A 23,962-nucleotide genomic window follows, 5' to 3' on the forward strand; every position below is an offset into this window, starting at 1 on the left:
TCTCTCTCCTCCCCCACCCGCCACTCCTGGGTACATCTGGGCCGTGGACTGACATCTGATCTTAGTTCTGGCCGAGCAAGCAGCCGGGAGGTAAGGTTCAGAAAGTTCCCCTGGAGACTCCTCCATCTTGGGCAGCTCTGGCTCAAAGAGGCCGAGAAACCCAGTTCTCCTGGGCCAAGGATCCCTTCTGGCAAAGCTGCTGCTCCGCCGCGCGGTTCCCTGGCACCAGACATCGCCCCGGCCCTGCTGGCCCGGGTCTCCGGGAAGGAGGAGCGAGGGAATGACAGAGGTGGGGTGCAGGGTCAGGGCTCCCGCAGGGGCCTGCATCTGGCCAGCCGGTCACAGGATGCGCAGGGGGGCCCCTCCTGTTCCAGAGTGAACATAGCACACGCTCTCCTGGCTGGGCCTCAGGGGGAACAGCCAAGGAGAAGAATGGCCCAAGGAACTAGGAAGCAGCCATGGGAGAGGGGAGGGGTTCAAGCCCGGATGGACCCGCGTGGCGTCGATGGGTCCTGCGGCCCCCTTGCCCAACCTCGGGTTTAGGGAGCAGCGTTCAGTGTTTGTGTGGGGGCGGGGGAGGGAAGAGGCAGCAGCCCCGCCCCCGCCATCTGTTCTCCATCAGTGTGCGCGGCCCAGCCTTTTCCACCCCCGGGAGGCGGTTCCTGAGAAACAGGGAGGAAGGGGCGGAGCACCTGGACAGCTCCCAGAAGCCCCTCCACGTTTGAAAATGCGCCTCCTCCCCGGAGACAGACGCGTGGGTGCCACCTAGTGGCTGGTGGGGGTAACAGCTGGCCCCAGTCTTCCGCCTGGCCCTCTTCCTGGGGTGATTTTCCTCGGTGGAGGAGGCCCGTGGGGTGCCAACATGGAATAACCATGGGCCATATGCATGGTGTCGCTCTCCTCTAAGGTCTAACGGGCACAAACGTCCCCAGGCTGGGCTCATTCCCATCGTGAGTGAGCCCAGGTGAGGACACAGTCGGTTCCCGTTTGTTGTATGCCCTTTACGGGTTCCTTCTCAGCTCCCTCATCTGTAAACCGAGGAGGTGGATAAGATGCTCCTGGCCTGACGCGGTGGCTCACGCCTGTAATCCCAGCACTTTGGGAGGCCGAGGCGGGCGGATTATTGCCTGAGCTCAGGAGTTCGAAACCACCCTGGGCAACATGGTGAACACCCCCCCCCACCCCCCGCCCGTCTCTACTAAAATACAAAAAAAAATTAGCCAGGTGTAGTGGCGCGTACCTGTAATCCCAGCTACTGGGAGGCTGAGGCGGAAGAATCGCTTGAGTCCGGGGGGCGGAGGTTGCAGTGAGCCGGGATTGTGCCACTGCACTCCAGCTTGGGCGACAGAGTGAGACTCCGTCTCAAAAAAGGAAAAAAAAAAAAAACCAAAGATGCTCCTCTGAGGTCCCTCCGGCGCTCATGTTCCGAGTCTGGGGCTCCACACCTTAAGTCATACTCGAATGCAGGACAAGTCCTAAGTATTTGTCCCTTCCCTTGAGTAATTTATTTTCTGTATGGACTGTCCGTCCCCTAGAGGCTTCCCCACCCTCCATGCCTGGCCCAGGTGAGCGGCTTGGCAGGTCTCCAAGTGGAACCCGGTCCAGACAGGGCTACCTCGACTTCACCTTCCCCCCAACTTCCTCCAAGGGATGCTGCCCCTTCTCAGCCCCCTACGTGTGTATGTTGGTGGGAGGCACAGGGGATGGATGTTCTAGAAATGAGTAAGACACAGTGCCCACCCCCAAGTTAGGATGAAAAATGTTCCAGAGGTTTTTAAGAAATTGGATTAAGCTGGGTCCCTGACTTCAAGAAATTCCCATTATGCTCCTTCTCACCTTTCTCTTTTGCTAATTATGGAAAATAGGGCCCATTTCATCATAGCCTCCTTCCCCCGTGCTCCACTACAATAGCCGCATTCTTTTCTAGCTGCAGCTGGTTTCTCCAGCTTAAAGTCGATGCCTTATGGTGCGTTATGGCCGAAAGCAACTTGGTGCTTCGGCCTGGATAAGAGCCCCTTCTGCATCTTATCCACAGCTTGCAACCTCAGCCCCTTTGATGAGGCCCTCAGGGGAGAGGTCATTCCCTTGATCCTGCAAACCCAGACTCATTTAGCAGCAACGCAATCACCGTCATCCCACTGCCCAATCTAGAATATGTCTGCTTTCCATTGCTCTCTGCAGCTGTAAGCCAAAGGGGATTCAAGGTAAATTGGCTTTACAGGCTCCCCTCCCCCAAACACACACACAATGGGCTGGTTTCTTTTGAGTTTAAAAAAGCCCCCTTCTCCATGCACAAGTTCATTCCCTCCATGCTGTTGTCATCGACATATACAGGTGTGTATGTAGGTGTACATGTGTATTCTGCACGTATATCTCTTCTCTCTTGAAGACCGTGTTAACTTTGTGAAATAACTTCCACATTTCAACACGCTTCACAGTAGAGGAAATAAAGTAATATGAAAAACACCCTGCTTGAACTCGACGGTGTGAAAAAGAATAACACTTTAAAGTCATCTTGCCGGCTGGGCACGGTGGCTCATGCCTGTAATCCCAGCACTTTGGGAGGCCAAAGTGGGCAGATTGCCTGAGGTCAGGAGTTCAAGACCAGGCTGGCCAACATGGTGAAACCCCTTCTCTTCTCAAAATACAAAAATTGGCCGGGTGTGGTGGCGCATGCCTGTAGTCCCAGCTACTTGGGAGGCTGAGGCAGGAGAATTGCTTGAACCCAGGAGGCAGAAGTTGCAGTAAGCCGCGATTGTACCACTGCACTCCAGCCTAGGAGACAAAAGGAGACTCCATCTCAAAATAAATAAATAAAAATATAAATAAAGTCATCTTGCCACCCACCCCCTACCGTTGAGCCACCATGCCAAGCCCCAAAGCCTCTTACTTGCTCTAACAAGATAAGTGGAGAAAAGATCATATTCTTAAGAAATTCCTATGAAAGCTATCCTAAAGCCTTTTCTTTCTTCTTTACTTCATATTTTTTAATAGAGGCAGGGTCTCATTATGTTGCGCAGGCTGGTCTGAAACTCCTGGCCTCAAGTGATCCTCCCACCTTGGCCTCCCCAAAGTGCTGGGATTACAGGTGTGAGCCACTGTGCTGAGCCCCAAAGCCTTTTCTTGAAGAATTTCTCCCAAACTCACAACCCTCATGAAAAATTAATCCTCAATTCCACAAGACTGCCCAGACACAGACCAAATATCTATATATATATTCCTAAAGTCAGACCAGAAATCTAACAACTGCATTCGAAACCCAAAGCCTCAGGTCCTATCAACCCACACATACTAAATTGTTGAGGATCTCCCAGGAGCTCTGTACCGAGGCAGACACAGAAAGACACAAAACGGTCGTCTTCCCTGCCCAAGTGAAGCTTACGGACTAACTGGGGAGATGTGGTGTGCATACAAAACAGTAAAAGAGCTGTCTCGAGGGGAGAGAACATAGAGCCAAGTCATCTGGAATGGTCTACATGCCATGCGGAAGTCCACAGAAGGGTTAGAACAGGGTGTCCTCTCTTCCAAGGGAAGGTTGGTGCAAAAGTGGGGTTCCTGACCCTCCCAGCCTACACCATCTTCTTTAGAAGAGAACTGCCAGGTGACGCCCTCACTGCTCCTGCCTGGCTACTAAACATCTACTTCGGTTCACTTCACGGATGTTCGGTGGACATCGGTCACATGCCAGGTCCCCAGCTAAGCATTCAAGGATGGGTAATATACACAGCAGCACACCCCTGAGAAACTCTACCTTGGTAAAGGGAAAGAAATCCGTGAATAGATAGCTCTGTCCTAAGTGTTTGTAATAATGCTGTGTATGAACAGCAGAGAGGAGAGGGCTTTTCCCTCTACCTGAGGAAAACCAGACAGGCTCCTACCATGTGAGCTGGCTCTTAAGGGATAAATCAGGTTTTGCCAGGGGGACAAAAGAAAAAAAGATGCCACCTGGATGGGAAACAACATGAGTACAAAGGTAGGAAGGTGTGGAGTCTACCCTGTGGGGCTTGTGTGTCTGAAAAAGAAGAGAGGGTCATGTTCCGGTCATGGCGTTATGTGGCTACAAGCCCTCAGCAGGGGATATACCCCCGTCCTCCAAAACACGGGAGGGTTCCTGAACTTCCCTGCCTCTCTCTCCCTGTCCATGAAAAGGGCAACAACAGGGTTGGCTGGCCAGACTTCTGTCCATACCACCTGCCACCTCTGATTCATCAATACGCCGTGTGCCTCTCCTAATGAGAGATTAGGATTAGGACGCCTCCCCCACCTCCTGCTTCTTTTGCCAGGCTCTCAGGGAGCTGGGCTGCCTGGAACAACAGTCTGCAGGGTTAGCCATTTCCCCCCCAGGTCGCATGTATACATCCATGGACAGCCCCTTATATTCATGAGAACAAGAGCGTGTGACCTGCAAACTTGGGAAAGCAAGAGGAGAAGTTGGGAGAGGGTCTAGGATGCGAGCCTGTGTCTGGATGTGGCTCCTGCCGGGAGTGGGGGGAGCAGGTGTGTATGTATTGGGAAGGAACGATGGTGGGGGTGGGGCAACCAAGCAGGGATGGCAGGACCGTGTGTGTCACTGGGAAAGCAGGGAGGGAGGGTGGGACCAGGCGGCAGGGAGAGTGAATGAACACTCGCATTTGCATTTCTCCCAGGAATAAATGTGTGGGGTGGGAGGGGGGAAATCGCCTAGGCTGGCTGTGGGGGCGGAGGGCCTCTGGCTGCAAAGCCCAGGCTTTGGAGAGAAGAGGGAGGCATACAGCCCGCCAAATGTGCCATCTGCCTCCTGGGTGCCCTCCAGGATCCAGGACTATCTTTCCCTCCACCCAGCAGAGCCTCTGATGGTGTCTCTCCCCAGGTGGGGGGCTGCCAGGGGTACAGGAACATGCTCTTCTCTGGTGACCAGGCTCTTGGGCCGAGGGAAGCCCCCTCTCACACCAGCTGGTGCCCAGGAACACAGCAAGCCAAATGCTGCCCTCATGGGCCAGGCTATTAGATCTGCCTCTTCACCTCGTGTGCCAGGGCAGAGATGAGTTGTGCCAAGCCATCTGCTCTGAGGGCCTGGAAACATATGGACTCAGGATTCCTGGGGAAGAAGGTGGAAATAGGGAGGGTCATATGAACTAAAGAAAACTCTCTAACCCCACAGTCAAAAAATCTAGGCATTGGTCCTGGCTCAGTGTGACCTAGGGCAAGTCATGTCACCTCTTTGGGCCTCACTTTCCTCATCTATACCACAAGGATTTGGACTAGATCTTTACGGGGGCTCACAGCTGGAATTCAGTATCTGGATGGTGGGAAGGAGTAGGGAACAAGAGAGTCACTGAGAAACCTGGGTGGACGCCGGGGCACAGGCTGGCAGAAGCTGGAGGAAGACTCTTTAACCACCCCACAGCTGCCTTCAGCAAGGACTTGCTTGGCAGCCTGCTAGAGGCACCAAGGAAAGGGGAGTGCTTCCAGATAAATGCCATTGGCCTTCTGTATCTGTGGGTTCCACATCCATGGATTCAACCTACTGCAGATTGAAAATATTCAGAAAAAAAAATTCACAACGTTCCGAAAAGGAAAACTTGAATTTACTGTGTGCCAGTACTGTGTGGAAGCCATGTGAATGGAGTGAGGTGTAAGCCTTGTGTTTGGTGCTATAGGTAATCTAGAGATGATTTAAAGTACACACGAGGATGTGTGTAGGTTATATGCAGATTCACCATTTTATATAAAAGACCTCAGCATTTGTGGATTTGGTATCCACAGGATGTGCAGAACCAATCCCCCATGGTTACTGAGGGACGACTGTACCTCTCTGAGGGTTGGGGAGAGGATACTTCCCAGGCCCCCGAGGACTCTACACAATGTCTTCTGGTGTTTATGATCCTTTCTAGGGCCCACCTCCCAATTTCCATTTGGTTTCCTCCTAGCAGATTTAGAGAATTTCCCGTATCCTCATGAGCATCATCTGTGAACTTGAAGTTGGCATTCAAATCTTATCACATCCCCCATATACCTTCTCTTTGAACCACCCAGGCCTGCAGCTCCTGCCTCTGGTGATTTTGTTCAATTATGGTCTCTGTGCTGGCACTCTAGGTGGGGGTGAAGTGCCTCAGTTCCACCTCGTTTTATCTTTGGATTCTGGTTATGAAGTGAAGCCTCATCACTCTCTGGCTGGAGAAAGAAGCTGGAAAGACAAGCTCTATCTCTCCACATCCCCCAACTCCAGCCTTCTCTGAGGGCTCAGAATATGAGGGATGGGGACCCTTCCTTGCGGGAGATGGCACTGCCTGTTCCTCAAAGATGTGGCCTTATCAGGAGGGTGGGTGAGGAAAAGAAAGAAGGAGCTGACAGAGTAAGAAGAGCGACAGCAGGAGCTGGAGGTGGGGGGTGAAGTGGAAGGCAGGGGGAGAATTCCCTTTCTTCAAGCACAGGAATGGGGCAGAGGACCCCCTGAGGAAAGAGGAGGGGAAACAGCTGGACATCAGAAGGAATGAGAAGTCTGATTGGTCACAGGCCTGGCCAACTCCTTGCCCTCCCCTGGGCACCACTGTCTAACCCAAGCCCCAGTTCAGACTGCCTCCACCAGAGTCCCCACCTTTCTGGAAGCTGCAGGGCTCTCCATCCAGGATCCAGAAGCATTGAAGGGGTAAGGTTCAAGGTTTGAGGCCTCTGGCCCATCGGTATGCAAATGAGGGCAAAGTGTTTGGCTGGGGCAGGGGATTGGGCAGGAAAAATGAAGAGAGTTTAGGCCTCTGGCCAAAGAAGTTGGACAAGACTTCTGAGTGGGCAGTAAACTGTCTTAGAAATTTTTTTTTAAGATTATATAATTCGTTTGGGGTGAGGTATGGGAGGTAAGGTGAAGAAATACCTCTTGCTACTGCTGGGGGCTTGCCCCCTTGCCCAGCTGAAGTTAAGAAAGGCGGGGAGGTTAACTGGGTATGGTAACACATGCCTGTAGTCTCAGCTACTCGGGAGGCTGAGGCAGGATTGCCTGAGCCCAGGATGTTAGGGCTGCAGTGAGCTGTGATCATGCTGTAACACTCCAGCCTGGGCAACAGAGTGACACCTTGTCTTAAAAATAGAAAATAAAATTAAAATTAAAAATTAAAAATTAAGATTTTAAAGAAAGAAAGGGGGAGAGCCTACTAGAAACTTGTGCAGCTAGCTTTGGGGAGGGCTGTGTTAAGCCTACACTGGGGATGACTGTGGTATACACTTACGCCTGGATACAACACCACACCACATGCATTTCCTGACTGGTCTATACATATACGAATTACATGAACATGTGTACTCACATGCATATCACACACATACGCAGGCATCTGTGCACACACACAAATGCACACAGGTATCTAAGGAACTTTCCAGATGCATACACACTCACGCAATCACACACACAGATCTCTCTTTTTTTTTTTTTCTTCTTTTTTTAAGCTGGAGTCTTGCTCTGTTGCCCAGGCTGGAGTGCAGTGGCACCATCTTGGCTCACTGCAACCTCTGCCTCCTGAGTTCAAGCAATTCTTCTGCCTCAGCCTCCCTAGTCGCTGGGATTACAGGCACCCACCACCACACCCGGTTCATTTTTGTATTTGTAGTAGAGATGGGGTTTCACCATGTTGACCAGACTGGTCTCGAACTCCCGACCTCAGGTGATCCACCCACCTCAGCCTTCCAAAATGCTGGGATTACAGGCATGAGCCACCACACCCAGCCAGAACTCCTGTACCTGTAATAATCTGTTTCTAAAAAACTGCATTTACAAGTATATTTCGTAAACTAACATTCTTTTTTACATTGTAGGTTGCATTGTAAGTCCAACATACAATGTAAAAAAGAATGTAATGTAATGTAAGTCCGTGTCTCCTAAAGAGACTAGATGCTCCTAGGAAGGGCTGTGCCTTATTCATTCTGTACCCACAGAGGCAAGTCCTGTGCCTGGAACTCAATAGACACCCATAAATGTTTGTTGAGCAAATGCAAGAAGAGATGATCTTTATAAAAACCCACAAGATTCAACTGGGCGTGGTGGCTCACACCTGTAATCCCAGCGCTTTGAGAGGCTAGGGCAGGTGGATCACCTGAGACCAGCCTGACCAACATGGTGAAATCCCTTCTTCACTAAAAATTCAAAAATTAGCCGGGCGTGGTGGGTGCCTGTGATCTCAGCTACTCGGGAGGCTGAGGCAGGAGATTAACTTGAACCTGGAAGGCAGAGGTTGCAGTGAGCCAAGATAGAGTCACTGCACTCCAGCCTGGGCAACAAGAACGAAACTCCACCTCAAACAAACAAACAAACAAAAAGACCCCATAAGATTCTTTGATGTTGGCATTCTCTGAATCGAGCTTAGTGACCAGCAGTCATGTTCTGAGCATGGGGTTAAGAGAGGACATCTGTGTGCATGCACCAGTGTGTGCCTGGTTTGTAGACAAGGGGACTCTTGTGAATGTGTCTGTGTTGAGATGTGTCTGCACATGCCTCTGTGAGTGAATATCAGTGTTTGGGTGAGAGTGTGAAAACATTCAAGTGGGGCAGTGGTGGGCGGGGACTGCTAGGAGATACCCCCCAAGACATAGTCCCAGCTGGTAGGGAGTTTGTGCATGTGATGAGGGCACTGAGTCTGCAAGTGTGGGAGTGGGAAGTGGGGTAAATCTTCCAGCCGTTCCCACAACCCTCTGGAGAGCCTGCCCCTCAGATCACTGCCCTTCCTCCTGCCCACTTGCCAGGGACCTGCCGCTGAAGGGATTCTCATTCCCATCCAACTCCCCATGAGGCTCCTGGCTTTCCTGAGTCTGCTGGCCTTGGTGCTGCAGGAGTCAGCGGCAGCTTCTCTCCCAAGGAAGGAGAGGAAGAGGAGAGAGGAGCAGATGCCTAGGGAAGGCGATTCCTTTGAAGTTCTGCCTCTGGGGAACGACGTCCTGAACCCAGACAACTATGGTGAAGTCCTTGACCTGAGCAACTATGAGGAGCTCACAGACTATGGGGACCAGCTCCCCGAGGTGAGGGACACAGAAGACCGACTCATTCCCTGCATGACACTGGGAGTCAGAGGCCCGGGCCCTCCCACCTGCCCCATAGTATGGGTGTCTCAAGCCTCCACCTCTTTCTCTATGAGGTGGAAATTCTTATCCCTCCATAGGGATTTGTCACTTAGATGATACTAAGAAAGAGGACACAAACCTGGGACTACTCCTTCTTCAGAAGTCATACATCCCTCCCCCTGCCGTCAAGTAGGACCCAAAGCCGTGTCTCACTAGGGGAGGGGTTCACAATGTCCTCATCATATTCTCTAGGAAATAAAAGTGCCACATCCCCCGTCTCTTTTCTGAAACTGTCCTCCAGTCTGAAGTTCTTTCCTAGGCCCTCTTGGCCTTCACTGCAGCAGCATGGGGTGCAAGCCCAGAAGCCCCCATTCGATTGCTGCATGAGCCTGGTCGGTGTGGAGCAGGGGAAGAGCGCCAGCCTGGGAAATTGGGAGAGCAGGTTCCACCTCTGCCTTGACCACCGGCTGGCTCTTTAATTCTCATCCCTGTCCTCTCCGGGCCTCAGTTTCTTCATCCATAGGATGGACATGCTGGACCTGATGCTCTCTCAGGTCCCCTTTTCGCACAGTCTTTCTGCTATCCCTTCCCCCTCCTTCTCCACAGTGACTTTTTGCCAGTTTGAAATCCATCACTGAGGTTCCCAGGGTCCAAAGTTAAGTCCCTTCCAGGTAAAAGCTGGGTTACTGTGTACTCTGTGCTACATCTCCAGGTTAAGGTGAATAGCTTCGCTCCCGCAACCAGGATCAGTCCTGCCAAGAGCACTACAGCTCCAAGGACACCCTCATCAAACCCCACGATGACCAGACCTACTACAGCGGGGCCGCTACTGAGTTCCCAGCCCAACCATGGTAAGTGCACAGTCACATGGTCACAATATCCCTAGGTCATAGGCCAAGCAGCTATGACCCAGCACCAGGGGTACCAAAGTGGAACGTGGTCAGTGTTGGGACGTGGAGGGTCAGGGCTACCCTTACTAGCAGAGAGAGGAGGGGAAATAGCCACAGTAAGAACAGGAAAAAAGAAATCAAAGACAGGCACTGGCTGTCCCTAATACTTTTGCCTGAATGTACAAGTTAAGTAAGAAGCAAAGAATGCAAGAACTCCCTTATGCCCTAGCAAAGCCACCCTGCCTTAATTAATAGCATGACAGGGGAAGCAGGTTGAGTGGTAATTAGATCAGAGACAATTAAAAACCTGTAGAGAAGAATAACTAACTTTGTGGCTGCCACTTGGCGTGGGAGCAAATGAAGCAGTCACACTGCTTTTCAGCTTCAAAGTCCCTCTTCAGCAGCTCCCTTTCCTTTCCCGATGCCCTCCTGGAGGCTGGAGCTGGCATTCCTGGCAGTGAGGCCTCGGCACTCTGCTGGCAGTCAGAAGTGGGTAGAGGAAGGCTGAAGTTCATTCTGGACCTGCTTGCCCCCAGCTTCCCTGTTCGCTTCTTGGGATGTTTGCCTTGGGTGGACCGGGAGTATTGGGGCATCGGTAGGAAAACCATTCAGTCAGGAATCCATGACCTCTCAGAGCTACAGTCTCAAGCTTAAAGAGGCCGTAAAGGGCCTCAGCTGAACCCTTTCACAGCCTCAGGATAAGAAAGATGCTGGGGCCCCTCTGCTCCACCCAATCCTCCTGGTCACTGCTGGCAGAGAAGAGCTCCTTAATCTTGGAGCTTGGGGCTGTGTCACTGCCACCAGAGTTCTTCCTTGAGTTGAGCTAAACTGGTCTCTCAGTAATTTCTGTGCCTTGTGACAGCAGGTGACAGAAACCACCTGCGCTATTCAGTTGTATGATCCAATAAAGTCTCCCCAACTATTTGGGGTGGGTGACCTGGCCTAACCTCATGACCCCTGGGTACAAAGACAGGGTTATGGACAGAACAGGAGAGGGCTACTTCCCAAAGAAAAATTGGCATGCTGATGCCATAAGAAGGGGAAGTGGATGCTGAGTGGGCATTGTGCTCTCCACCTTGGTTCTATTGTGCTTCTTGGAGCCACACAGAACATATCTAATTTCTCTTCCCCAAGGCAGATGGCAGAGCCAGCAACCACTGGCCATCCCACTTAATTCTGGCTTCACTTTTTGGGACCAGAGAGGAATCCTATGGAAAAGAGACCAAGGGATGTCCTAGAAATACCCACATAGGCCCAGGAAAATGTACACAGAACTAGGGTCTGCTGAAAGTATAAATGGGTTTAGACTAGGTAATAACTGAGGGTGGACGTGCCTCTCTGGGGTCGAGGACAGAGTGACAGGCTGGGAGCAGCCAACAGCACTGAGTACATGGTGCCTGTCAGTTCTGGGCAGCAACCCATAGGCTATCAAAAAGGCACAGATGGCCATGGTTCAGACACTCCCTGGGGCAAGGGCCATTGGCCCCAGAGGCTGAAGAGATCTCCCTTTGTTTTGTCTTTCACCTGGGCCAGGTCTGCCCACCTGCCTGGTCTGCGTGTGTCTTGGTTCCTCTGTGTATTGCGATGACATTGACCTAGAGGACATTCCTCCTCTTCCCCGGAGGACTGCCTACCTGTATGCCCGCTTCAACCGCATCAGCCGTATCAGGGCCGAAGACTTCGAAGGGCTGAGTATGTAATAGCCTGGGAAAAGATGAGTGGGGGCAGGCATAGGAAGCCACCCTGCCACTAGAACAGTCACCAACACTGGGTTAACTCTTTCCTGTTGGTTCTCAGTCCATCCAGCTGTCAAAGGGAAATAGCCCGAAGTCTCTAGAAGTCCCTTCCTTGAAGTGTTTAGATGGTGGAAGGGACCTATTTTTATTTGCTCTCCAAAAAGGTCTGGGAAGTTGGGAGGGGAAGGTATGATCTGCCAACATCTTCAGGATGTCCCAGCAATGACAGCTGTGTGATCAGCTGGCCTCTGGGCAGGACTGTCTTAAATCTACTCTCCATGGCACTGATGCTGTTTACAAGGTTGTTTGTGTGCTTTTTGCTTCTTTATGCCCTATGCCCTGCTTGAGACAGGAGGCCTGGGCTCTGATCCCGATTCTACCACTAATTACCCAGAGCCTTTCTGGGCCTCAGCGCCCTTCTGTGTAGACTCACAAGTGGAGGTGAGGTGGATCCAGGGATTCCTGGGCCTGTTGATTCTCGCTCTCAAGAGACTTCTAAAGGATCCAAGGTGGGCGGCCACCACACAGGACAGGATTCCAGGGAGGGGCACTGAGGCATCTGAGGGCTTTTCCAAGGAGTCCTGGTTTATGTTATTTTCTCTGGTTTGGGCTAGTGCAGGTGGAGAGCTGGTTACAATCCCCTCATCTTGAGAGGGATGGAGCAAGGTGTGGAGATAGCTCCATTCTGGGCAAGGAAAGACAGCGTGTTCTGGTTCATCTCTTTGTTCTCCCCCAACCTCTCTCAGCAAAGTTGAAGAGGATTGACCTCTCCAGCAACCTCATTTCCTCCATCGATAATGATGCCTTCCGCCTGCTACATGCCCTCCAGGACCTCATCCTCCCAGAGAACCAGCTGGAAGCTCTGCCTGTGCTGCCCAATGGCATTGAGATCCTGGATGTCCGCCAAAATCGGCTCCGGAGCTCGGGGATACAGCCTGTGGCCTTCAGGGTGAGTTGAGGCCTTAGGTCCACTATCTATCACCTCCACCACCCACCTTCACCCACCACCACCCACCTCCACCCACCAACACCCACCTCCACCTCCACCACCCACGTCCACCACCACCACCCACCTCCATCCCCACCACCCACCTCCACCACCACCACCCACCTCCATTCCCACCACCCACCTCCACCACCACCACCCACCTCCATTCCCACCACCCACCTCCATCCCCACCACCCACGTCCACCACCACCACCCACGTCCACCCCCACCACCCACCTCCATCCCCACCACCCACCTCCACCACCACCACCCACCTCCATTCCCACCACCCACCTCCACCACCACCACCCACCTCCATCCCCACCACCCACCTCCACCACCACCACCCACCTCCATCCCCACCACCCACCTCCACCACCACCACCCACCTCCATCCCCACCACCCACCTCCACCACCACCACCCACCTCCATTCCCACCACCCACCTCCACCACCACCACCCACCTCCATTCCCACCACCCACCTCCATCCCCACCACCCACGTCCACCACCACCAGCCACCTCCATCACCACCACCCACCTCCATCCCCACCACCCACCTCCACCATCACCACCCACCTCCATCCCCACCACTCACCTCCATCCCCACCACCCACCTCCACCATCACCACCCACCTCCATTCCCACCACCCACCTCCATCCCCACCACCCACGTCCACCACCACCACCCACGTCCACCCCCACCACCCACCTCCATCCCCACCACCCACGTCCACCACCACCACCCACCTCCATCACCACCACCCACCTCCATCCCCACCACCCACCTCCACCATCACCACCCACCTCCATCCCCACCACTCACCTCCATCCCCATCACCCACGTCCACCATCACCACCCACCTCCATCCCCACCACCCACATCCACCATCACCACCCACCTCCATCCCCACCACCCACATCCACCATCACCACCCACCTCCATCCCCATCACCCACGTCCACCATCACCACCCACCTCCATCCCCACCACCTACGTCCACCACCACCACCCACCTCCATCCCCACCACCCACGTCCTCCACCACCACCCACCTCCATCCCCACCACCCACCTCCACCTCCTCCCCCACCCCCACCACCCACCTCCACCCCCACCACCACCCACCTCCACCACCACCACCCACCTCCATTCCCACCACCCACCTCCATCCCCATCACCCACGTCCACCATCACCACCCACCTCCATCCCCACCACCCACCTCCACCACCACCACCCACCTCCATCCCCACCACCCACCTCCACCACCACCACCCACCTCCATCCCCACCACCCACCTCCACCATCACCACCCACCTCCATCCCCACCACCCACCTCCATCCCCACCACCCACGTCCACCATCACCACCCACCTCCATCCCCACCACCCACATCCACTATCACCACCCACCTCCATCCCCACCACCCACCTCCATCCCCACCACCCACCTCCACCCCCACCACCACCCACCTCCACCACCCACCTCCATCCCCACCACCCACCTCCACCATCACCACCCACCTCCATCCCCACCACCCACCTCCATCCCCACCACCCACGTCCACCATCACCACCCACCTCCATCCCCACCACCCACGTCCACCATCACCACCCACCTCCATCCCCACCACCCACGTCCACCACCACCACCCACGTCCACCCCCACCACCCACCTCCATCCCCACCACCCACCTCCACCCCCACCACCACCCACCTCCATCCCCACCACCCACCTCCATCCCCACCACCCACCTCCACCCCCACCACCACCCACCTCCACCACCCACCTTCACCCCTACCACCACCAGCACCCACCTTCACCCCTATCACCACCACCATCCACCTCCACCACCCACCTGCACTCACACTACACACTTCCACCACCACCACCCACTGTTTTCATCCTTTTAAATTTGCTATTTATTGATTCTTTCAGTTGCAAGAAACTGATTCTGACCCAAGAAAAGGAGATCCCAAGAACCTCCATGAATGGAAATAGCACTATTAGGCCTAATGGGCCTGTTACTGGCTGAGTAACCCTAACCTGAAATCCAGAATCCAAAATGCTCCAATAAGCATTTCCTTTGAGCATCTTGTTGACATTCAGAAAGTTTTGGGTTTTGGAGCATTTTGGATTTTGGATATTCAGATTTGGGATCTCAACCTGTACTGGGAATGGGGGTTCAGAAGTCAAGGTGGACAGCTCTCTCCCTCTTTGGGGCACAAGGCCTCTTGTCTTGGCTTCTTTCTGTGCATCTGCTCAATTCACCTGTCTGCTCACCAGCGTCCTCTGCACACTCACAGGTTCTGCTCCCTGAAAACTTACACATGAGTTTGGCTTGGAATAGTGCTGATTCTGGCCCTAACTCTACATATCCTTTTATTTCCAAAACCTGCCACTAAGTGACTGATTAATCATTGTCTTTCTATGATCAAATGCTCAAGAGAGACTTTTTTGTTGTTGTTTTGAGACAGATCTCGCTCTGTCGCCCAGGCTGGAGTGCAGTGGCATGATCTCGGCTCACTGCAACCTCTGTCTCCCGTGTTCAAGCAATTCTCCAGCCTCAGCCTCCTGAGTAGCTGGGATTACAGGAGGCACCACCATGCCCAGCTAGTTTTTGTATTTTTAGTAGAGATGGGGTTTCACCATGTTGGCCAGGCTGGTCTCAAACTCCTGACCTCAGGTGATCTGCCCACCTTGGCCTCCCGAAGTGCAGGGATTGCAGGCGTGAGCCACTGCACCTGTCCAAGAGAGACTATTTGATTGGTCATTGGCTGGCCAGTTTTGATGGGAAGGGCTAGGTTATATGACACAAATATGCCCCCTGGGGCGGCCCTTTCAATAGGGCTAGGAAGAGCCCCAGGTATGTTCGCCCGTGTGCTCTCTCTCTCTGTCTGTCTGTCTCTCAAGTAGTAGAATCTTTTATGCAATCTAATTCCTATTTAGAAGCATCGAATAAACCAAATTAGACTTGTATTTTTGAAATAGGATGAGGGCACAGAGGCACACCTGCTTGCTCTCTCGCCCCGCCCTCCCCAGTGCCTTCCACCCTCTCAGCCTTCTCCTGTCTACAGTGGTCTTTGAGGGAATTTTACAGAACACAGTGTCACTACCACTGTTGTGGTGGAAGAGCACTAGACTGGGATCAGAAGCCTGCCACGTGACCTCGGGCCTCAGTCTTTCGGTCTCTAAGAACGGGATTGCATGATCCCTGAAGTTCCCCACTGCTCAGCCTCAGCAACATCCCAGCTGTCTCCATATTAGGGGCTGCCGCTTTGCCTTGACTCAGAGCTGTTTTCTCAGCCCAGGATAAGGCCTGGGCTTGGGAGCCACAGAGACCTGGGTTTGTGTGAGAGTCACCCAACCTCTCTGACCTTGTTTTCTCATCTACAAAATGAGGGTAATAATACCTGCTTGACACAGCTGCTGGAGGGTTAAATAAGATCGCATTTACAAAGAGAACAGGAGGGTTAGATATGCATAGCAGATGCTCCATAAATGGTAGCTATCATTTTTCTTTGCTCCCTGAGCCCTGCTGAAGGCTTGTCTCTTCCCAAACCCTTCTCTGATTAACACTGTCTGATTCCAAGAGCGCAGTCCCATGCACACGCTGTGTGCCTCTCTGTGCCTGCGGTTCTCATTCTAATAGTCTAGCTGTCTCCCGAGTGTCTGCTCCGTACCTGCTCCTCACCCAGAGCAAGGACGATAAACAGAGCATGGAGGATGGAAGTTAGATACCAGGGAGCAGGTCATGCCAGTGAGAGGTATGAGACTTACGCAGCTCTGGGGTCTCCTTTATTGGAGGGTTTATTGGAGACACTGATTGGGAGGTCTTGTCTAGATAATTGTCCATGGCCCCAGGTTTAGCATTTGGAGACTTGTCATTGGGGAAAGTCCCTTCTGATAGCAGAGAAGTTGAGGCAGAGCTGAAATGTCCCCTGGTCCTCCCTTCTACCCTGTCCCTGCCCCTCCCCTGCACCACCCAGTGTCATTACCAGCTGATTAATTCTTTCCTACTTCAGTGGCTGGCACCTCAATGGTAGCAGCTTTCCTCCTGCATCCAGTTGGAGTTAGTGTCTGTAAGCTCCTTAAAGACCTGGGCAACCCCTGTGGTACCCAGCACAGAGCCTGGCGCATGACTGATGCTAAGTGAGCCCCGAGTGAACAAATGTCTCTGGCCTCATAGCCATCCTCACTGCCAGGGTCCAACATGTTGGACCCACCAGCCTCCTACACTCTGTTTTCTCCCAGGCAATGGAGAAGCTGCAGTTCCTTTACCTGTCAGACAACCTGCTGGATTCCATTCCAGGGCCTTTGCCCCTGAGCCTGCGCTCTGTACACCTGCAGGTAAGGAGCCTCACCCAGAGCAAGGGTGATAAACAGCATGGAGGATGGAAGTTAGATACCATGAGCAGGTCGTGGCAGTGAGAGGCATGAGGCTTAGGCACCTGTGGGGTCTCCTTGATTGGAGGGTTTATTGGAGACAAGAATTGGGAGGTCTTGTCTAAATAGTTTTCCATGACCCCAGTTTGATTTTCTCCATTTTTTATTTTAAAAACACTTTCTCTCCCTCCATCGCTTTATTTTATCTCACCCAACTGCTTTTCCTTCTTTCTTTTTCCTACCCTCTGTCTCTTTCCTTCCCTTCAGTCCTTCCCTCCTTCCTCTCTGCCCTTCTCTTCCTCTTCTTCTGTGCCCTCTCTCTCCATCCATCCCCCCTGGGGCTCCTCTTCTCACCCTTGTTGTGTGGCTTTGGCCCTAGATGCTTCAGTTTCTCCAGTTGCACCAGAGCAGGCAGAGCTGGTAGGGACAGCTGATGTGAGCCTTTGGTGCTGCTTAAGGGGCAGATCGTCTTGGTGGGGCTCAGCTGGTGTGTGTTCTTCCCAGAATAACCTGATAGAGACCATGCAGAGAGACGTCTTCTGTGATCCCGAGGAGCACAAATACACCCGCAGGCAGCTGGAAGACATCCGCCTGGACGGCAACCCCATCAACCTCAGCCTCTTCCCCAGCGCCTACTTCTGCCTGCCTCGGCTCCCCATCGGCCGCTTCGTCTAGCTCAGAGCCCTTCCACTCCTCCCAGGTAAGAGGCCTCCAAGGACCATGCAGGCATGGGCCTCCAGCCATAAAGCCCAATATCTTTCAACAGTGATCTTTAGCCCAGGCATTAATTGACCTCTTAATCCCTTGCAAAAATCACACACACGTACATGCATGCATGCACACACACACTCATGTACTGAAATGTCTTTCAGCAGCCAAATTTGCATTTCTTCATCTTCTTTCCTTGACACTTATGGCTCCTGGCTCAGAAAATAGCAATGTCTGCAGTGGAGCACTTTTCCATATTCCCCATCTCTCGTACCCACACAGAATGCCAAGAAAGCCGTGGGAGAGGAAGAGGGGGAGGAGGAAGAGAAGGAAGAAGGGGGGAAGAGGAGAAGCAGTGATATGCTGGAGCCAGCTCTTACTACTTGCAGGAACCGATTATTAAATTTTCCAGAATTTTGCAAGTCAGTTGTTAAACACAGCCATTATGAAAAATTAAATTATATAAACTCACAATTAAATATATTATATTGAAAACAAATGTAATAATTATACAAAAATCATCATTTTTCAATTAGTTCACTATATTTCACTATTAACCATGCCCTTGAAGTTATTTCTGTCCTGGTATCTGTATGGGGGAACCTCTAGGTAATGGTGTGCTCCTCGGATCTCTTCCAGCTCCCCATTCAGTGACATCACATTGGTGGTTTAAAATTGGCCATGGTAGGGGTATTTACACTACAGAACTTGGTAAACGCTACAAATTGAGATTTCCTTTTTTGAGAGCTGACTATAAAATGTTTGCCTGCATACCACTGAGGAGAAAGAATAGCTACTTAAACCAGCTCCCTCTACCCGCACGCCATCCTACTGGGGTAGATAGGGTTTCTATAGGGCATTCCTTCATTTCGTGCTCTTCTGAAGCCAGGGCCTCCTGTTAGATTTGGAGGGAGCCATTCATAAGGATGGAGAACTGACATGAATCTTCACCCAGACGTGCTTCTTGTAGCACTTACCTACTCCCTGGCTCACTGGCCAGTCTCTGAGCATGGAGGGCTCAGCCAGCTCATTCCTGGCTACTGGGGTTTCCATCCTTCCCATTTGCTCCTGCATGTTCGACCACCAGAGGGCAGCCTTGTGCAAAGATAAATATATAAAAATAGCAATTACTCACCTTCTGCCTTTTGGATCCTGGGCAGGGGCTGCTATGCTGGGAGGATGGGAAGAAGGGCAACTATCATGTAGCCAATGATTTGTTCCTTGAGTTAGAAGGGAGAGGAGATGCTACCCTTCTCCTCACCCTTATAAGGAGGTTTTGGGCAAGGGGAATGTGATGGATGGGCACTTGGCCTCACGCCTCATGTCAAGGCATGAGAGAGGGATAAGGCAGGGAATTCACCTACTCATGCAGGAGGATCTTATGGAGCACCCACTGCTACGTGGTAATAAGATGGTGCACAACAGAAACATATTCCTTTTCCTCACAGAGCTTAGAATGTAGTGCAAAAGACAGGTGTGAAACAAGCACACTAATAACCACGCTATTCAACTCGTAAAAGTGCTATAAAGGGTATGTACAGAATGCTACAAATGCTTACAAGAGGAAGACCCAGCTTAGGGGTCCAGAAGATCTTGGAGAACTGACGTTTAAGCTGAAACCCAAAGAGTGGGAGTTAGCCAGGCAATGAGTTGCCAAGGCAACTATTCAAGGTCCCTGGTGGTCCCCGAGTCAGGAGGGGCAGGTGTTTCTTGTGGGCTACGTGGAAAGGAATTCAAGTATCTGCCTCCCGCCACCTCTGTCTGGCACCTCACTGTGCACTTGGATCCTCACGGCGGTCCTGTAAGCAGCCAAGTCAGAAATTATTATTCACATTCTTCAGATGGAGACATGGAGAACTAGAGACCAGTCACTGACCCCAGCTCACACGGGTGACTCCGAGTTGGACCAGGACTCAACACACAGGCTACAGACTGCCAATGGGAAGTCTTGAAGGTGGTGGGAGGTGCCTTCATGCCATCGTGGTACCTGCCTTCACTCCTAGGGAATCTAGGATTCCAGCGCACCTAGCCCCAGGGGAGGACGCGGAAGGCAGTGAGCCGAGGGCCCCTTGCCTTTCAGAGCAGCAGAGCTGTCACTGGCCCTTCCTCTCCTTTGTCTCCTCTTTCTGTCTTCCAAGAGTATGTTACAGCGAAATCTGTGTGTGTGTGTGTGTGTGTGTGTGTGTGTGTGTGAGTGTTTTCTGTTTCTCTCTCTCCCTTTCTCTGTTTCATCCACCAATCCTATCCCCTTCCATATCCAATATCCCATTCCATATCCTGCTTTATTGGATTATGGCAAGGCCTAGGGATGCAACAGCTGAAAGCCTAAAGTTCTCCAAATGTAAGAGACCCTGGATTGAGGAATCCAATTTTCTTTTTTTCTTTTCTTTTTTTTTTTTTTTTTGAGATGGAGTTTCACTCTTGTTGCCCAGGCTGGAGTGCAATGACGTGATCTTGGCTCACCACAACCTCCTCCTCCCGGGTTCAAGCAATTCTCCTGCCTCAGCCTCCTGAGTAGCTGGGAATACAGGCATGCACCACCATGCCTGGCTAATTTTGTATTTTAAGTAGAGACAGGGTTTCTCCATGTTGGTCAGGCTGGTCTCGAACTCCTGACCTCAGGTGATCTGCCTGGCTCAGCCTCCCAAAGTGCTGGAATTACAGGCGTGAGCCACCACTCCTGACCGAGGAATCCAATTTTTAAAAAAATCCAATTAAAAAAAAAGGTTTTCTAGAACTGGGGCTTTTGGGTACTGGAAGCCACATCATTCCTACATGCCTCTCAGTTACTCTTTGCTGAGTACAGAAAGTCACCTGGCTCCTGCTCTATTGTGGGACAGGGGATCTAACAATCCCTGGACTCCTGGAGTTTGCCAGACCTATAATAGAAGCTTTTCTGTGCATCAACTCATTTAATTCCAGCAACAACCCTAGTGAATAGGGATGCTCATCTCGACTGCACATGAAGAAACAGGCTTCTGAAAGGGGAGTGGCCCAAACCCAAACAGCGAGAGAGTGGCAGAGCTGGGATTCAATCCTGGGTCCATCCAGCCAGAGTCTGAAGTCCTGCTCTCTGCCACACTCCAGTGCAGACACCACTTTCAAGTTCCAATTAAAGGAGGCCGGCTCCAGACAGTTTCTTTCCCGAGGCCATTGTTGCTACTCCGGGAGGGGTTCCCCAAGGGCCACTGCCTCTGCAGCTGTCTCTTGGCTAATCCCCCATTTTTGGCTAGGGAAGTCCAAGGAAGAGAAAGAATGTCCTTGTTGGCTGTCTCCCTGAAGAAATTCTAAACAGAGCATCTGTCCCTCTGCACCAGGGAGGGAGGGAGGAAGACAGAGATGGGGAGAGACAGAGAGAGAGAAACCCCACAGCTGTTGCTTCTTGATCTTGATGTGAACAGCTAGGCCTCCTGTTTCTCGGGGACCTAAAGGGGTTAGGGTTGGGCAACTGGTAGGGAAGGCAGAGAGCACCTCTTTAGCCAGAGTGAGGCCCTCCTATCCTGCAGATGGTAAAGATGGAGAGAATGACACAGGGCAGATGCAAGCCAGACCTGAGAGAGTACAAAGGAAGGGAGAGAGAGGAGGGGCTGTGGGGTCCAGCCAGGCATGGCAGGCAGCTTGAGGGCCTCATGCCAGCCGGCAGTCTAGGTTTGCATCAAATCCACCTCCTCCAACACCAAACTTTCCTAACCTGACTCATCCAGGTCCTTCGTGGCCCAGCAGCACTCATATTTGACCTTGGCAGGAGCACTTGCTCTGGGAGGCACTCTCGTGACTATTCCGCCAGCTCTGTGTGAAGGGGAGTGCCTCCCTCCTTTGGGGCACCCTGTGGCCTTCAGGAGGGTCCTGCCCTAACCCATCCTATGAGTATCAGTGGGAGAAGGTCGTGGGGAAGAAGCCAGGGCCCCTCCTCTCTGCGAGAGAAAGGATGAGTTTGCAATGACCTCCCCCGCCGACTGCCTTATTCTCAGTTCCAGGGTCCTGTTTTCTCGAAGGTTACCAGCAAGGCCCGGGGCCAGAGCAGGCTCGTGGAGAAGGGAGGGTGGGAGGGGCTGCTGGAGGGGCTGGAACTAAGTCTGTTTTAGGAGCCAAGGCCGTTTCCCCACCCTGACCTTGCCTGGGCTCCCTTCCTGCTTCCTTTTCCCTTTTTTCTCTCCCCTGGGAATAGTAATCTTTTACATTTCTGCTGTCAGTTTGCACTTCAGCAAGCTCTTTACATGTGGGACCTAATTTGATAGTCCTAACAACTCTGTGAGGAAAGAATTATTATCCCTCCTTTTACTGATAGAAAATGAGAGGCTAAGTACTTTGTCCCAGAGAAAGATGACTTAACATAAACAATCTATAACAGAAAAGAAAGATGGGCATGGGGGTGGAGCTGCAGTGACAGCCAGCACTTCTTGGGAATTCTTGTCAGAGAAATGGGAAGTCCCATCTCCAGCTCCTGGAGCAGAGGATGGGTGCCCCCCACCATGACCTCTGAAATGCTTTGAAAAGCAAGGACTCGGGAGTGCATCACCCAGGCTAGAAAAATGGGGGCTGCCTATGGAACTTGAGTCCAGGGCCTGCTCCCAGCAGGATCAAGGCCTGTATCCTTAGGAAGCACATGAGGTAATGAAGGTCTCAGCCCGGGAGAACCCTGGGGCTCAAGGACACATGGCCCCCCATCTCTGTCGCACCCCCACATGCCCGTGTCTGTGTCCTCCTTCCTTCTGGCCAGGACAGAGGCAGACAGACCAGACGGGGAGGTGGCCTCAGCTCGCCCCGCCCCCTCCCTGTCTAGCTCCCTCTCAGCTTTCTCCTCCCACCTCACCTGCCCCTCCCCTCTCCCCCACACAAGACATCAGCTCAGTTTTGTCTCTCCTCTCTCTCAAGGTCATCTCTTGGACCAGCGGGCATCACATTCTCCAGCAGCCGCCATTTCGCACGCCTCCCTCCTGTGGCCGCCGGCAGCGTGGACAAAAGTCTCCATGTAGAGGGAGGATGCCTGCTTCTTTCCCCACAGCTCTCACGTCTCCCTTCTCCCTGTGGGTGACAAAGAAGCCCAAGGACCACCTCCTTCCTGCCTCATTGTAATAAAATTCCCCATACTAAGGCCTTCTTGTCTTCAACCTGGCCTGTCCAGCCCTTCCAGACACGTCCAAACCCATGGCCTGGATGTACTTGTGTACTTCCTTTCAAACGAGCCCACACAGAACACCTGCTCTCCCCTTCCTCCTCTCTGCACTCCTTCTGCCTCCTTTTTCTCTGTTCTCCTTCTGTGCCCAGGCACCAGAGCAAATAGCTTTTTGTTTCCTCCTGGCACTACCAGTCCCAGCCCTGCCCTCAGAGTTCTTTTCTCTCTCTGTCTCTCTCTTTTTAAAAGACGGGGTCTCACTAGGTTGCCTAGGCTGGTCTTGAACTCTTGGGCTCAAACATCCACCTGCCTCAGCCTCCTGAGTAACTAGGATTACAGATGTGCGCCAGTGTGCCGACTCCAGAATTCTTTTCTCTTGTGTCTAACACGCAGTTCAGACACAGGAGGGAGTGGAAGTGTTTCTTGTTATGGCACCTGTAAAGGAACTGTGATGCAAGGGAGTGAGCACGGGAGTGAGAGTCTGAAGACCGAGTTTGACTACCCCATATCCTGATCACACCAGCACCTCACTCTGTCCTGGCCCCGTGGAGTTCCCTCACTCCAAATCTGTTGCTCAAAGCATATCCAAACCCAAGGGGTGTGGTGCCTATCCCTATCTTATTACATTTCTAGTCTAAGAACAAAGACACAACCCTCTTCTACTGTTCCCAATAGCACAGACTAACATTGACAAAGAGGGATCAAATGGTAAAGGAGAAAAGGAAGGAAGTACAGGAAATACAGACACACAATCAGTCTAGTCTCACAAGTTGAGCTTTCTGAGCCCAAATCAACTATACCGTGGCTTTAAAGCTGGCTTAGCTGCAGGCCTTCCTGATCATTCTGTGGTCCACGCAGAAGAGAGAATAATCCAAGCTTTTCAAGTCCTTTCTGACCCATCCTGAAACCAAAGGTAACGACCTTTGAATTACACATTGTCCATAATCAGTGCCCCCCAAGGATCACTGGGCAGTCTTAGGAGAGGTGCTTCTCCCACAGAGAGGCCCTCTGCCTCCCAGGACAGACTCCTGGAGCCCAGCACCTGTGAGAGCTGCAGCACCTCTCTTGGAGATCTAAGAAATCCCTGAAGGAGGCTGGGCACGGTGGCTCACATC

General features: G+C 52.4%; 1 protein-coding gene across 1 annotated transcript; it reads left to right on the forward strand.

Annotated features, from left to right (window-relative positions):
- The first annotated feature begins 8,601 nt into the window (after positions 1–8,601).
- On the forward strand, positions 8,602–22,825 carry OPTC (opticin). Its single transcript, XM_015119816.3, has 7 exons — positions 8,602–8,982; positions 9,737–9,875; positions 11,448–11,606; positions 12,397–12,599; positions 16,892–16,987; positions 17,528–17,723; positions 22,607–22,825. The coding sequence occupies exons 1-6, from the start codon at positions 8,752–8,754 to the stop codon at positions 17,696–17,698; spliced, it is 999 nt and encodes a 332-aa protein (XP_014975302.3). The 5' UTR covers positions 8,602–8,751; the 3' UTR covers positions 17,699–17,723; positions 22,607–22,825.
- The last annotated feature ends 1,137 nt before the right edge of the window (positions 22,826–23,962 follow it).

The sequence above is a fragment of the Macaca mulatta genome, chromosome 1 (genome assembly GCF_049350105.2).
Source record: "Macaca mulatta isolate MMU2019108-1 chromosome 1, T2T-MMU8v2.0, whole genome shotgun sequence".
Taxonomy (NCBI): Eukaryota; Metazoa; Chordata; class Mammalia; order Primates; family Cercopithecidae; genus Macaca; species Macaca mulatta.

What these genes read in the sequence shown, in the direction of transcription:
- OPTC (XM_015119816.3), top strand. Translation starts at nt 8,752, where the DNA reads ATGAGGCTCCTGGCTTTCCTGAGTCTGCTGGCCTTGGTGCTGCAGGAG. An exon ending in ATGGGGACCAGCTCCCCGAG is followed by an intron (nt 8,983 to 9,736) that starts GTGAGGGACACA and finishes CTACATCTCCAG; the next exon opens with GTTAAGGTGAATAGCTTCGC. An exon ending in GAGTTCCCAGCCCAACCATG is followed by an intron (nt 9,876 to 11,447) that starts GTAAGTGCACAG and finishes CACCTGGGCCAG; the next exon opens with GTCTGCCCACCTGCCTGGTC.